The 15946-nt window shown below is 42.3% G+C and overlaps 1 protein-coding gene across 2 annotated transcripts in view; it reads right to left on the reverse strand.

Annotated features, from left to right (window-relative positions):
- LOC117556709 (MAM domain-containing glycosylphosphatidylinositol anchor protein 1) overlaps positions 1-15946 on the reverse strand; it is a 198876-nt gene that overhangs the window by 82927 nt on the left and 100003 nt on the right. For both annotated transcript variants that reach the window (XM_034232201.1, XM_034232200.1), the window contains exons 5-6: positions 4055-4251; positions 2394-2526 (exon numbers count right to left, since the gene is read on the reverse strand). In XM_034232201.1, coding sequence (XP_034088092.1) covers positions 2394-2526; positions 4055-4251 — 330 coding nt within the window. The remainder of the gene's footprint in view (positions 1-2393; positions 2527-4054; positions 4252-15946) is intronic.

Genomic DNA, 15946 nt, shown 5'->3' on the forward strand with positions numbered 1-15946 from the left:
TTCTGTCATCAAGTCTACACTTTAATTTCCTCATCTTTCTTTATCTGTAAGCAACCACTTGTTTCTTTAGCTCAGTCTTTCACGGTTATGCCAAACTCTGTTGCCCCTCCTCTTAACTTTATCACAGAGTATATTTTATCTTTCCCACCTTCAGCTCACTTTAGAAGACTCCTGGGAACATTTATCTCTGAAAGAAGCCGATTGGCCGATTGATTGAACACTTACTTCAGATCAAAGTCTGTGAATGAGGAAATTCATGGTGACTTGTGGTCGTCATAAAAACGTTACAAAACACAACTTTGTATTTTTAATAAGTGTATTATTGAGTTGTTAATGATTTTTTCTTTTGCCTTTCTTATAACTTTGTTTCTGATCTTGCCCAAAGGGGGAACAAACCCTGAAACAACAGGTGTAGCTGTAGCTTCATATGTCACAAAACAGTGTTTATCATCTCATCTAGCTGTAGGCAAGTGAGCAAATACATATATTTCCAGAAATGTCAAACTATTCCATTAAGGTAGTATTACTGTCATATTTCATTTTCCACAAGTTTTGAGATTTAAAGAAGCTATATATTTGACAAAAGGTTGCTTTTTCACTTTTAAGCCGCAGTTCACTTAAAGGTGGGGAAGGTAATTTTGGAGAAACCAGCTTGAGTGCGCTAGAATTTGAAAATACACAGCCGGAACAAATCTGCCACTTCCTTAGAGCCCCTCCTCCAACACACACGAACGCACACATGACCAATGAGGGCACGAGATAAGTTTGTGCACAGGTGGAAGGCTGACAGGCAGGTAGGCCATCCAGTTACTTTAGCCGGGCCGGCTCAGATGATTGGTCGTGCTTTTTACAGTACTACGGCTTCCACAGGTGACATTATTTTATGGATTATTTGTCAAAGCACTTCAGATATTCATTGCTATCGGGATGTTAAGAGCATTCCATGGAATATAACAAAAAGTGTATCTCGAGCCGGTTTCTCAAACTTACCTACCTCACCTTTAAAGCAAGCATTTCAATTCAATTCAATTCAAAACCTTTATTTATCCAGGTAAAATCCCATTGAGATCAATGATCTCTTTTTCAAGGGAGACCTGCAGCAGTAGGTTCCACAAGAAGACATAAACAACAGAACAACAAAAGGACATCATACAGCAACATGTACAGGGATTACAATTTACATATGTAACCACAAGTACAGGTACCAACAGCATCTGATTTTGTAGCATCCAACCGAGCTTTAAAAACATGTAGTGGTACTAGCTTGGTAATTTTCCATTCTTTTTGCAGACTGTTCCATGTTAGTGGAGCTGCACATCTAAAAGCTTTCTTCCCTAAGACAGTCCTAGCACTTGGCACATTTAATAAAACCACAGCATGCGATCTCAGGCAATAAGTACTTTCAATTCGCAGAGAGATCAGGGAGCAGATATAAGATGGTAGTTTATCCAACATGGCTTTGTAAACTTTCAACTTTGCTGTATCCACATTTTCAGGGCATATCTTTTCAGGCCCTCTGACCATGAGAAAGACTGGATTAAGATAAGAAGCCCTGAAGAGCACTTGTATCTTCAAAAGGATTTTAAGCATGTAGGATGCATGATTTGACAACAAATACCTTCCCAATAAAAAAAACAAGGAATTAAACACAACTGAGGATTGAAAAAAAGCACTATATAGCACTTAACTGTCCTGCAAGATTTACAAAAACATGTTTAGACTGGCTGGTATTTAGAAAAGAAGGCAGGTAGAAAATGAGAGAAGATGAGAAAAGAAACATAATAGAAAAAGCAGGGGGCTTCCCTGTGGTGTATCACTCTGACCATAACAAACATGACAGGGTTGTCAACGGCAACAATATTGCCGTAGGTAACAGAGTTGCCGGGCGGTGGCGTGGAGATGGACAGAGCAGTGCAGAGTGAATTGGAGATAACAGGGAGTGTGACAACTGAATTACAGCTGACGGCCCTGAGATGAGCTCTCAGCGACAGAAAACAAGACAGGCGAGGAGATAGAGACACTAAGGGCAAACCTGTGAGGAAAGTAAAAGGGTAAAGGTAAAACTCAGGAAATAAGGAAAGGAAGAGAGAGATAGAGAGGTGGAAAGAAGTGAGAAATGGGAATACTGCACAAGCAGAGATGGGAGACATTTTAACGATGAAAGGAAGAGACTGATATCAAGATACTCCTCCTGAGCCAAGACAAACAAAAAGAGTATGTGGAGAAAAGTAAGAGGTGAGATGTGAAAATGATATACAAATAAGAGAGTGCAAAAGTCAAAGCAGGAAATGAATAGAGAAAGGGAATATCTCTGCTTTGTGACAGCTCATTGACGCCTTCGCACACACTTTGTCTTTGGTGTTATCTCAAAGAAACAATAGAGAAACACTTACATGTGGCATTTGTCAGCCTGAAGGTGACTGACTTGTCTTCGATGCTACACACATTGCGTACTGACACCTGGCACGTGTAATCGGCAAAGTCCTTGGGTCTGAGGTTTTTCAGCTTGAGTACCTTGGTCTCACCCTAGATGGGATTAAACACACACACATGGCATCAGCAATCAAAAGTATAAAAAACAATTTTTTACACAGTCTTTTATGAGTATAAACATTAATCTAGAGATAAATCTATGACCACATTTCCATTGCATAAACCATTCCATTACATCAATGAGAAAGCTCAGTCTTTCTAAACTGGGTTGTAATCTTGCATAAAAGTCACTTCAATTTTTGATGAGCCGCAGTCTGATAAACAGGGTCATAGACTCACTGAGATGAACGCACGAATGAACACACAAAACCACACATCCTACTGTGTTTGCATGTCTCACATGGCCTGATTATCAACTGAAGCATCTCAAATAGACATATAGAGTAATATGAATGATGCATTTAAATGGCTTCACATGAAACCATTAGGAAAATGAAAGTGAACTGATTTTTGATGCAAAAAAGAAGGCTAAATCCATCCATCCTCTCCCTCAATATTCATAAAACGCATGTCTCTCGGCACTCCAGCTGCTTTTTTTGTGCCTCTCATGAAGATATACGGACGCACACACACAGCAGTCACGTATCGCTTTCAACATCACTCCTGATTTTTCAGATCAAGAATTTGTGTCTGATAGTGTCTAACTGTGAGTCTGCTACAGTAAATGATGGGCCAACAGTTTCTCAGGAAGCCCGGGGTAGAGCTCTGCTGGCTGGCTAATTGAACTCGAGGGGCACTGCTTTGTGGCTGACTGTTGCTTCGATAAGTGGAGAAAAAGAGAGCAGTTGAGCTAACGATTGATACAGATTGATGCTTTTTGTATTTTCAAACAGTACGCTTCCCTTTCAACGTCACAAGAAAAAAAGGTCTTTATGATGAGGACTATGATGTTTAGTGAACGTGGCATAATGTCTGACGGAGAGTTTGGAACGGATTTGATAAACCTCCCCAATCAAATAAAGAGCAGAGCAAAGCTGATAACCTGACTGTGATATTGCATAATGATTCAGGACAAGCTTCATCCTATAGAGGTGAACACAGACAGTGTGTGGGAAATACAAAAAATACAAAAAATGGTGGCAAACATTTTCACCACCGTCTACAAAATAAGCTATTTACAATATTGCTGGGGTCTTAAAAATAAAAGTAATGTGTGCATTCAGTTCATATTGGTTTACTGTGAGTCCAGATGGAAATGCATACAATAATCCCGACATAAAAAAATGTATTTATTTTTTTAATCTTGGGGGCAAGAGTGTGACCCTTAATCACATTTTTTGGTGGCATTCTGAGATGAACAGAGTTGTTCTCCCTTCATCCCCCTTAATTTTGAAACTGAAACACCAAATGTATGATGAAACAGGGATTGTTCTAACCTGGCCCCTCAAAAAAATAAAAGGAAGAGAGAGATTTACTGAGGCAAGGGTAAAACTTGGAAAAGCACATCAGTCAGTAGGTAAAGATTTGAGGGGGATTTCTCAAAGAGGAGAGTATACAGTTGGAAGTGACAGTAACCCTGGCTGTGTGTGTGTGTGTGCCCTGTGTATGCGTGCATGTTTACCTGAGTGTAAAGCGGTTCATAGATGTCTACTCCATTGTCCTTGCTCTGTTCAATGAGCATGTTCCCACGTTTCCAGATAAAACGTGCGGGAGGGTTGGAGTTGACGGTGCAGCGCAGGAACACAGTCTTCTCCTGGTAGTAACTGCCCCGCACATCGCTGATGGTCTGGTGCACCGTGAGAACAGGTATGTCAAGGTCTGCAAAATACAGACAAAAGATAAAAAACATGAAGACCTGTGTATTGCTGCAGTGGGAGAATATTGGTTATCACACCCCTGAAACTTGTACATTACAGCCTTATTGTGCCACACAAAGAAATAAACAGCAAGGACACCACAGAGTACAATTTTACAACAACACACATTTTTATGCATGAATAAAATAACCTTCAGTTTGTATGATGTTGTCGACTTTTCTGTGAAAAACATTGGCAATGTGTGGCAGGGTTTTGATTTGGTAACTGGGACACAACTGTAGAAAAGGGTAAACAAGTGCTGTTTGTTGGCTGAATTTCCCACCCACACTGACCAAAACTGTCCAAACAGTTGCCTATTGAACATGGCTTCTAACGAGGACACATGTCCAAACAATCTGTGCGTTTTGCACATTCCAAACTCTGGCTGTGACTTTCTCACACATTATTTTTATACATTTCTTCTGTCACTTTTATCTATTTCCCCCCACTTGCCTCGTTTCCCTGCGCATTTCCTTCATGGGAGTGTCATCTCCCTTTTCCTCCAGTGGATAGGATTTCAGCTGCTGTCACAGGCATGGAGGCTGCTCTCCCTTGGTTTCTGCCATCTCTCTAAAACTCACTGCCACTTTCACTCCTCATCACCTTCCCTCCCTCTCTATCCCCTCCTCCTCGCCCCTTGCCTCTATCTCTTACAGGCCAGAGTTGTGTGTGTATGTAATCCCAATTATGTGCAGCCCAATTGGAATGTTGCGGACTTCAAACATCATGGGAATAATTTCTGCAAACAGCAGGGTAGATTCCCCCCCCCCCTTTTTCCTGCCTTTCTCTGTCACCTCTCTCCTTTCCTTTTTTTCCTTCTCAGTTCTTCACCTCCTTTCTCCTGTGTCCAACCTGCTGCACCTTATCAGGAGAGGCATGTTGCAAGCTATAGAAAACAGGTGAGCAGGGAGGGCAGGTGCTTTGTTCCTTAATTCAGTTGTGAGCAAAGCAGGGACCTACAGTATGTGATTAAGGAAAGAGGGATTTTATTTTTTAAATCCTTAGTTCAGACGTTTTAAAGAAAACAATGTGTGGATAAGCATGCTTGATTTTTGAGTGCCATTGAAAAGGGCACAGCTGTCACACGAGGGCTGTGTCACATAGACAAGCAAATGCATGCACACCCACACACACACACACACACACACACACACACACACACACACACACACACACACACAAATCTGGACCTCAATCTGAATGTGTGCAGCCTCAGAACAGCATCACAGCTCTTTTCTAGTTTGAAGGTTAGAGCTCCGGGAAAAGAGTGGCACATAAACAAACATAGGTGATTTGTGTGACTCCAAAAAACAAAACAAAAAACGGTCATGGCACAGCTTTCCTTTTTTGAATGGAAGGTGAGTAACGAGGACATGGGAACATTAACCCATTCCTCGGATGTCACATAACCATTTTTCATGCTTTGACGTCACAATGTGCAGAAACCTTGCCTTGATGTGACGCAAAAGAAGGGCGAGTCAGAATGGGAACGACACTGAAGATATCATGTGAATACTTGTGACTGAAGGTGTTTCATCAAATCATCTTCACATGGATGAACCACAGCAAATCCAAGCTGCAGACTTTGCTGAAAGGCTTTAACACTGTGCTATTTATTCTATGCATTTGAGTGTATTTCTTAGGATACCTGTGCTAAAAAACTGTCTCTAGTCAGTGCTGCTGTATGTTACTTTGGATATATATTGAATGTGTAGTCTTGGAAAATTATACACATTTACATACATTTGATAATTTGTAGGTTTTGGGTTTGGGAAAAAAGTTTTTTCGGTTATCAACATATCCTCTCAAAAAGATTGCACACAGTGCATGTCATAAAACATGTTATTTAGTATTCCAGCATTTAAATAAAATAAAATGTGAACTTCTTATACTGTGCTGAGTTGGTTACTCGCATTTGCAGTTAAGGACTTTTGAGTCTCTGTTATTCTTGCTCTCAGTGATTCAGTCCTGTGCTCTGTGAAGTGTCTCACTGTGGACACCTCATTTATAAAACGACTACCCACAGATCGGGACAAAAGGCCCAGCAGGAAACTAGACACTGACTTACAACCAGCCTCTCTCAGAGCCTCTGCCATTAACAGGCAACCTATCAAAGAGATCTGCCTCTTGGTTCTGTGAGGGGTCTCTGTGTGAGGTACCTTTGTAAACTGCAATTTGTGAACATTTGCGTACATATGCGTATTTGTGTGTGTGTGTGTGTGTGTGTGTGTGTGTGTGTGTGTGTGTGTGTGTGTGTGTGTGTGTGTGTGTGTGTGTGTGTGTGTGTGTGTGTATACAGTAAATATAACAGAGGATAACAAATAAAGCAGCAACTCTCTGTTTGATTTCCTCTTTTAAAATCCCTCTCCCTCTCCCCCACCTTCTGTCTATTTCATGTTCTCTCTACTCTATTTGTAATTTTCTTCTTTTCAGTTGTTCCCTGTCTGTCAATCTTGTTATTTCAGTGTTGGTTTCTAGTTAAAAAAAATTGTGTAATCGAAGAGGCAGGGCATTATATTTCCTGAAATGCAGCTTCCTCCATTCTCCATTCTCTGAGAGTCTATTAGTTACTCAAGCTCATATAAACAACAAAACATGTTTCTTTCCTTTCTATGTCATTTCCATTGGTTATTTCATAATAACACACACACACACAGAAACACACACAACGCAGTCCTGTCACTCTGTTAGGCTGTGAGGTCCAGACAGATTGGATGTTCAGGCAAGTCACTGTGTCTGAAAGCCAGCACCAGGCAGATATTTCTTTATATGGTGGCTGTGTGTGTGTGTGTGTGTGTGTGTGTGTGTGTGTGTGTGTGTGTGTGTGTGTGTGTGTGTGTGTGTGTGTGTGTGTGTGTGTGTGTGTGTGTGTGTGTGTGTGTGTGTGTGTGTGTGTGTGTGTGTGTGTATGTCAGTACGTGTCTGTCTCTGTATTATTTGTACAGATCTTTTGCAGTGCAGGGGGAATCCTAACTGAAAAAGCGCCCTGGAAGTGGGTTTTCGTGTGTGTGTGTGTGTGTGTGTGTGTGTGTGTGTGTGTGTGTGTGTGTGTGTGTGTGTGTGTGTGTTTATGTTTGTGAGAGAGAGAGAGAGAGAGAGAGAGAGAGTGACTATCTGCTGTCATCCTGTCGTGACACTATGAATGTGGAGATAGTAGATGATTGACACATAGAGAGACAGATAAAGACAGAATAGATCCTAAAGCACTTCACATAACTCTAAACGGACAAGCACTGTAGTCACAAAGAGTTCCACATTGTTAATATCTAATACCTTATTAATAACATCTTTCAATTGCTCTTCAAATAGTTAAAGCAAAGGTATTTGTGTGCTTTAAAAAAGGATCTAAGCTTGTATAAAATAACATCCCTATGGAATTAAAAAAGATATGTTCCTTGCTGCCCCCATATTTAATGTCATGGATAAAACGATGACAGTCTATGTTCTACAGACTTTTTTCCCTCACAACAATTGTGTTATTAAAGCTTTTACAATCCAAGCTCCCAGGGCGAGTCCAACTTTACTCAGTTTTGGCCCTTAAGTAAATAGACACACAAAATGAAACTGCAAGTGCACAGAAACATAGTATAAAACTTTAATGAAGCTTTTGATTTCCCCAACGTCCTGCCTTCGCACACAGCTTAGATCAATTGCACTGTGCTGCTTTTGTTAGTCACAACTTTTAATGCACGTCTAAGCTCCCACATTTCAGAGTGTCTGCCATTGTTTCTTGCCTCGCTGCTGACACAAAGACATTTCAATTCTCCCTGACAATGTGGTCCTTAGCTGTGGATAAAGCACACCATGAAATGTTTTCTATATGTGATTACTATCTGATAAATGGAGACACCTACCCGCTCAGTCAAATGATAGCTACTAAGAATATATCATAATTTGAGCTTTTTTTAATGATTTTTCTTAGTTTTTTTGGCAAGAAGGACATGAGATATAATTATCATCACACAAGAACAGACCCATGTTTACAAGGTCAAAGCTATAGAGTTTACCATAGTAACAAACTGCGTTACAACATATGCATCGGATGGAATAAAATATATCAGCTGAACAATGGAAACCTGTCATGTCTATAAAGACTACAAATGTATCTGGTGTAATTTTAGCTTTTTAAATGAGAAATATTGGCAAAGTACTCAGTTAAAATCACACTGCATGAATCAATTTGACTTTTTGGTAAAGAAGGGTAAAAAAAAACGGCCCATCTTTAACACACTGTCTTATCTGGTTGACACAAATTAATTGAAGAAGGGCAATTCAACACTGTTTAATTCCTGATCAGCCATCCAGATGCTGTTAGACCAGCTGCCTGTTAATGAAATCCTTGTATCATTAAAGACAAACACTGTCAAGTACTTTACTCCTATTTACTCAGAATGTTCTCAAGTCCCTCTTCATATCAAGTATCTTTTAGTTATATAATATTAAACCAACGCAGGAAACGTCCTTATAAAGCAGCATATTCTTCAAAATTACGAACAAGTTTAAAGTATCCCCTAAAAAGTTGAACGGAGTGCAATTTGGTCAGGTATTCCAGTTATTTTTGCTCTTCAATTTTTGTTTGTGTTGTATCTTTTCAAAGCACATTAACTAGCGGATAGAGGCACTCGTACAGACAATTTGTACGCTTGTTATCTGAGGAAACAGATGATCAGATTCGAATTGTATCAGACTCTGGACATCTAGTGACAACGCTGCGCACAAATGCAATAAACTCAGCTTATAGAGTGCATAGCTACAGTACAACAACAACAACAGATTGACCATCCAACCTTTTTAAGAGTTTATCCAATGTCATTTTAAAAGGTTCACAACCCCGGTTCCAACCCCTTTTAACCCAGATTGAATCTTAGTTGGAATAAATACAAAAAATCAATGATTAAACTTCACCGACAGCTGTAATCATGTGTGGGTTTTTTTGTTGACTGAGGCTGATAATCTGTCTGCATACAAACCGTTTCTCACAATCTCCCCTTAAAAATAACTCTGATATAACGGGAGTAACAGGGGCAATGATGGAAGCAGAGATTTACTCAGAAGCAATCCATCGGAGCGGTCAGGGTTGGCCGAGTGTGTTTTTGTAACAAGTTGACCTCTGCTGGGTGCTTTCCCCTGCAAGAGGACGCCTTGGACTCCAAATCCTCTTTGATTTCCAATAACATGTCCTGTACTCTAATAGCTCTCTAGGAGCGGACGGTCATTAGGGGAGCAAAGAGAAGATGACAGGTTCAATTGAGTGTGAGCGTGCAATGGAGTAGAATAAGGTGTGCTGTATCGCGCGTGTGTGTGGAGGGTTTGGTGAGGGGATTTGATTGTGTGGCAAATGATAGCTGTACTTATATTCTGAATATAAGCAGGTACGACGTTAACCATGTTCAGCGTGCTAATTTAGCAATTTAACATTGGACGTTAGCAGATAACGCAAAGTACAGCTAATGTGAACGTCAATCGTTTTTAAGGTATTGGCTCGTAAAAAAATAAAACATTGGATTGATTCAATTTTGATCTGATGATAATTCTTGATACATAAAACAATTACAATCATTTCTGGGGGGTGCATGACTGCCAAATCAATAGGATAATTGTTGCAATATATCAGACTGGACCATACTAATGGACAGACCCAAAGATAATGAAAAAGTAAGCAAAGATAATTGTCTGTCATTCGATCCAGTAAATATCCATTGTAAAAGATTGACTTCAAATACAACATGTCCAAATCTTTTCAAAGTACCCATTTATTTGTATCACCTTAAAGCCCCTGTCACACTGTCCCGAAATTGACACCCGATGGACACACGATAAAGGAAATGTTCAAATTCGGCTGTGATCGTAGCAACATCGGGCCATTCGTGAGGGCATCTTAAGCCTTCGTATGACTGCCGGTGGAGTTTCTCAGGCTCCGGCAGCAACTTCGTGAGCGGCAACTTCGTAAGGCACTCGTGAGGGCATCTTGTCAAATCGTGTCATCTTCGTGTTATCATCGATGCATTCACCCTCACTCTGATCGGGGCGAATGCCCGATGGCACCGATGATAACAAGATGCCCTCACGATGGCCTTACGAAGGGCAAAATTGACACACGAATTCAACACGAAAATGAACCTTCGCAAGGTCCTTCGGCAATTTGTTGGCATGCCAAAGATTTTGCCACCGCTCACGAAGTTGCTGCCGGAGCCTGAGAAACTCCACCGGCGGTCATACGATGGCTTAAGATGCCCTCACGAATGGCCCGATGTTGTTACGATCACAGCCGAATTTGAACATTTCCTTTATCGTGTGTCCATCGGGTTGTATTATTGCACAACAAAATCATGTAAACATATTATGTAAATAACCCAATTTGTGTTCTGTGAAACTAAAAAGGATATAATATATTATTTTGAAGGAGAGTTGACAGGAAGTTGTTGTTGCTATGGAAACAACATTACGGAGAAAACGTAATATTTTCTACATATAAAGACTACAAGTAAAGAACAAAGTCTGAAGATATCAGTACAGTATCATAGTACTGTAACATAATTGTTTTTGGTACTTTCATTGCAGTTGTATGTCTTAAATGTAATGTAAATGTTGCCTTCGTGTGTGGTTCGGGGCCATCTTCGTGCAAAATTCACAATTCCATATTCGTGTGTCCATCGGGTGTCAATTTCGGGACAGTGTGACGCGGGCTTTAAGGATATACACATAGATGTACTGTACTGTATGTATGCAGCCACAATAACCTTAACAGTGTTGGTCAAAAATAACAGTTTATTGATGAAAAATAACTACATGAAAAGAAGAGAGATAAATCAAGCTTTTGTGTCAAGGAAACAAAGGCAGTGTTTTCTCTGATGGACATGTGATTATATTAATACTGGTGCATAACAGCTGGAAATCCCAGAAAATATTGAGTTCTTCATGTAAAAAACAACTAATAATCAGTTCTCATTCATAACACTCCGTTCGATGTCTCACTATGGGATGCGCCTCATCGCGGAGCAAACAGAAGCATCAATCTCATTACGCCAATCCTGATTGGCTGGAGATCTTGACGTCAGCGTCAGGGAAATCACCCCCTATAAGTAGCTTGCGCCACGACGCATGTGTCATTCAAACACCTCTTCTCATTCAGAGCACATCTCTATAGTAGCCGGACAAGCTTAAAGGTCCACAGACTGAACCCAAATAACCATTTCGGTCGACGGGCGCTCGCCGGCTACTCCTGCTTCGCAGGAAGACGGTAATACTAACGCCAGTTAGTATTGAAATCGACCTCGCCGTTCTCTTTCCCCGGAAAGTAAGGTAGGTCTGATTTTTTCAAGCTAGCGTTAGCTCGCTCCCTCACTATCGACACCACGGTAGCGAGGAAGTTTTTTCTTTTCTCTTCCCCACGGAGGAGGAAAGGATTAAAGGAGCATACTGCCACACCAGTCAGTATTCTCCGGGAATAAAAGACCCACACCGTCCTTTTCTCCGGATTAAGGACAGGGTGGTAACACCTTTTTTCTCCCAACCTACCTGTTGAGAGCGGGTCCTCTCCACGCCACGAGGCCAACAAGATGGACGCCTCTCTCCCTCACACCAGAGGAGTCAGGGACTCGGTGGCTCGACTCTGTGGCTGCGGGTTGAAGATCTCGGGCACAGACACACACCAGGTCTGCTCGTCCTGCCTCGGGCTGGAACACGCCCGAGGCGCTATCGACAACCCCGGCTCGTGCGGACATTGTGTCCGCTTCACCGTGAAGAGCCTCCGCCGACGGCTAGCACGCCAGCGGGCGCACATAAATTACCTGGAGCTTTTAGCGGTGTTTCTCACCCTAAAACGCTTTCTGCCTTTCCTCAGGGGACATCACGTCCTCATGAGGACAGAAAATACGACCACAATATCGTATATTAACCGCCAACGGGGTTTGCGTTCTCTCCAGTTACACACACTGGCGCGCAAACTGATCCTATGGAGCGGTAGACGTCTCCTCTCTCTGAGAGCGACGCACGTACCGGGAGTGATGAACCTCGGGGCAGATCTACTGTCCAGAGGTATACCACTTTATGCAGACTGGACTCTACATCCAAGGATTGTGAGCCAGCTGTGGGTGCGTTACGGCAGAGCCGCGGTGGATCTGTTCGCATCGAAAGACAACGCTCAGTGTCAGCTGTTCTTTTCGATGTGCGATCTAAATGCACCGTTAGGCGTGGATGCACTCGCGCACGATTGGCCCCCGGGCCTTCTGTACGCGTTCCCACCCCTGGCTCTGATACCCCCAACTCTGGCCAGAGTGAGAGAGCAACGCCACACACTTATCCTGATAGCTCCGCACTGGCCAGCTATGTACTGGCTAGCGGAGATATATCAGCTACTGTGCGGGCAGCCATGGCAGCTCCCACTACGCAGGGACATACTGTCCCAAGCGGGGGGGGCGATCTTTCACCCACACCCAGAGCGCTTGGCTCTATGGGCCTGGCCCGTGAGTGGTACAATCTGAATACAGTGTGACATGAAGCTGACCCTGGCAGCTGCCAAGCGAGCCAGTGGCACTCATGCACTATCTGTACAGTCTTCATGCACTCAGTTCGCCCCAGGGCAAACAGAGTGTGGTTGAAGCCCAACCCTGCCTTTATCTTAAGGCGGTTGGTTCAGGTACCACATTTGACATTGAGGCATCCTCCCCGCCACTGTATTCCTCCGGGGAACAGCGGCCGGATTTGCCGTGTCCAGCCCGTGCTTTACGCACGTACAGGGACAGATCAAGGGTGCTTCGTCATAATGACCAACCCCTTGTGTCCTGGGCTAACTCTTATAAGGGCAAGCCTGTTACTAAGCAACAGCTCTCCCACTGGTTTGTGGAAGCAATTGCTTTGGGGCTCATACGAGTCAGAGTTCGCAGGCACCCTCGGGTCCGCGAGCTCTTTCGACTCAGGGTCTGGCTGCATCCTGGACTCTGTCCAGGATGTCTCCCATCCAAGACATTGGTGCAGCGGCGAGCTGGTCCTCGCCGCTCACTTTTGTCCGCCTCTTAACAGGCTGGACGTTCTGCTCCCAGTGTGACTCAAGCAGTGCTGGGCACCTGGTTGAGTCAGAGCTCAACCTGTTAAGTTCTGGTCGGTTTGGTGATTTTCGAGATAAGCTCGTCTGACAATACGGGAGCTACAATTTCCCATAGTGAGACATCGAACGGAGTGTTATGAATGAGAACTATAGGTTACTTACGTAACCCCAGTTCTCAGAGTAACATGAAGTGAGATGTCTCACCAGACGGCCCTCCTTGCTATGGTGAAGCGAGAAGAGGTGCTTATTTTGAATGACGCTTGCGTCTACTTATAGGGGGTGAATTCCCTGACGCTGACGTCAAGATCACCAGCCAATCAGGATTGGCGTAATGAGATTGATGCTTCTGTTTGCTCCGCGATGAGGCGCATCCCATAGTGAGACATCTCACTTCATGTTACTCTGAGAACTGGGGTTATGTAAGTAACCTATAGTTTCCATAGACAGCAAGTCCAAACAAATGTCAGTTTGCAGAAATAAGCGATCATCACACCAACTACAGAAAAAGAAAACTAGATCCGACTCTTTTTTCTCTCTCACACACACACACACACACACACACACACACACACACTGAAATCACAGTCTGATAAGCTATCCACCACATGCTTGCCTGCAGCCACACGCACTGAGAGAACAGCCTGTGCATACAGAAAGGCACAAACAGAGGCAGTCTTGCCGTTTGATCCAGCTCCGCGTGTCGTCAATTATTCAGCATTCTGCTCATAGACATCGCCTTAAAGAGGACATAAAACATGCACGAAGCCCACATTTGGAAATAACGAGAACATTGCCTGTATTTAAAATGCAATGCTGAGAAGTACAGATTGATTTAGGCAGATTTCTTCTGCTCAGTTTTTAGGATCAAGACACAAATCACTGGTCTTTTGCATTTGTAACCTTGCTAATGGCAGGCCTGAGTTCCTCTCTCTATTCATTGATGCCTTATGTATTAGGCCGAAACAAATGATGGAAGAGATGAACCCGCTATGAGACTTTTCTCAAATGAATAGTATCTTTGTGTACAGTCAGTCATAGTAATCATAAACAAAAATCAAATGCAGTTGCTCATTAAATACATAGCCAGAATTGCAGAGTAAATGTAACAACAATTATAATAAAGGTCACTTGTCTTTCATAGCAAACCAAAAGGAAAACACCTTATTTGGGTTTATTTGTTCCTGAACAAACTTTAAGGCTGTGTTTGGCTATTTTTGTCTATTTTCTTTTTTTTTTACACCTTTGCTGCTTGATTGTGGAGCTACTGTAAAACTTCACAAACATATTTCCTTTTGTTTGCAATCATCCTTTAACTTCCCTGACAATTTCAAGGAGTATGAAGTTCACTGTACTCCACCTATAAATACACAGAAAAGCATCTTGTGTTACACCCTGTATTGTTATGTTTTACAGCAAGGCACATGGGTCTGTGTTAAGAGGAATCACACAAGGAGTCCCAAACTAGCACCGGTACATTTGCTGAAAATGACGTATTTTCGTTGAGCCAGCGCGTTATGTACAAGCCTTAATTGTGCTTTTGTCAGCAAAGAGCCAGGGAAATGGTATTAAACATTCATGACGGTGTGACTCTATTACTTTAGGCCATAAAAAGACTAATTTGGCTACGGTTATTTACCCTCAGTGTGTCAGTGTAGCTGCACAGCGGTGGTGACAGCACAGAGGGTGTTAAGGGACAAAGAAGCAGAGTTCACTCACTAAGCCTCAAGGCACAAAACACACAGGAAAACTTGCACTCCGTTATGCAACAATGCGGCACACACATCCGGACATGCATATGCATACACACAAGTATGCGCTCACCATGAAAATGCACACACAAACTCCAAAGGCCCAATAAAACACATACATCTCAGTTCCCTCGCTGCAGCCCCCTGAGGGCAAAAACAAGAAAGTCCTTCTGTGTCCCTGTTGGAGCTTTCTGAAGTGATCTATGGTGGATAAAGGTTGGCCATTCTTACTTCTTCTGTGGTCACCCTGACGACTGGGTCACGGTGTAACACCTGGAAGCAATGCATCACCGTGTTGATGCCAGCATGACGACATCCAGAGTCAGCTGCTTTTGATGGACTAAAGACTTTTCTTCTCTGCCACAGCCTTTTATTAAATCAAAACAAAACTATTCATATCTCACAATCACTGGCTGTGTTTTATAAATGTCTTGTTCTGTTTTTAGCTTGTTTTCATTTGAATTCTCTTGGCTTTTTAATTACTGTTTTAAATGTATTTAAATCAAATTGTGTAAGGTGTTTTTCTTGCACGGTTTCCTAATGCTTTTAATAGTTTTTTGTAACCACTTTGAATTGCCTTCTAGTTTAAACTGGGTATATACATATACTTCATAGCCTTGCCTTGAGGGTGGATACAGAACAATTATTCAGTTTCTTTTACCCTTCAGTCAGTGTTCTCACACAACAGGCGGCACATACAGTATGTAGTGCCCCACCACTTGATTTGCTGTATATTTGGTACATTTAATTGGCTTTGTAGCATGCAAGGCACAGTGGAAAACAGCAATATAGGGTACGGAAAACACATATAGATTCACACACACAGAGCGATATGGGCGAATGATCAAATTGCTTGTATTTTA

This window comes from Gymnodraco acuticeps, unplaced genomic scaffold (genome assembly GCF_902827175.1).
Source record: "Gymnodraco acuticeps unplaced genomic scaffold, fGymAcu1.1, whole genome shotgun sequence".
Lineage (NCBI taxonomy): Eukaryota > Metazoa > Chordata > Actinopteri > Perciformes > Bathydraconidae > Gymnodraco > Gymnodraco acuticeps.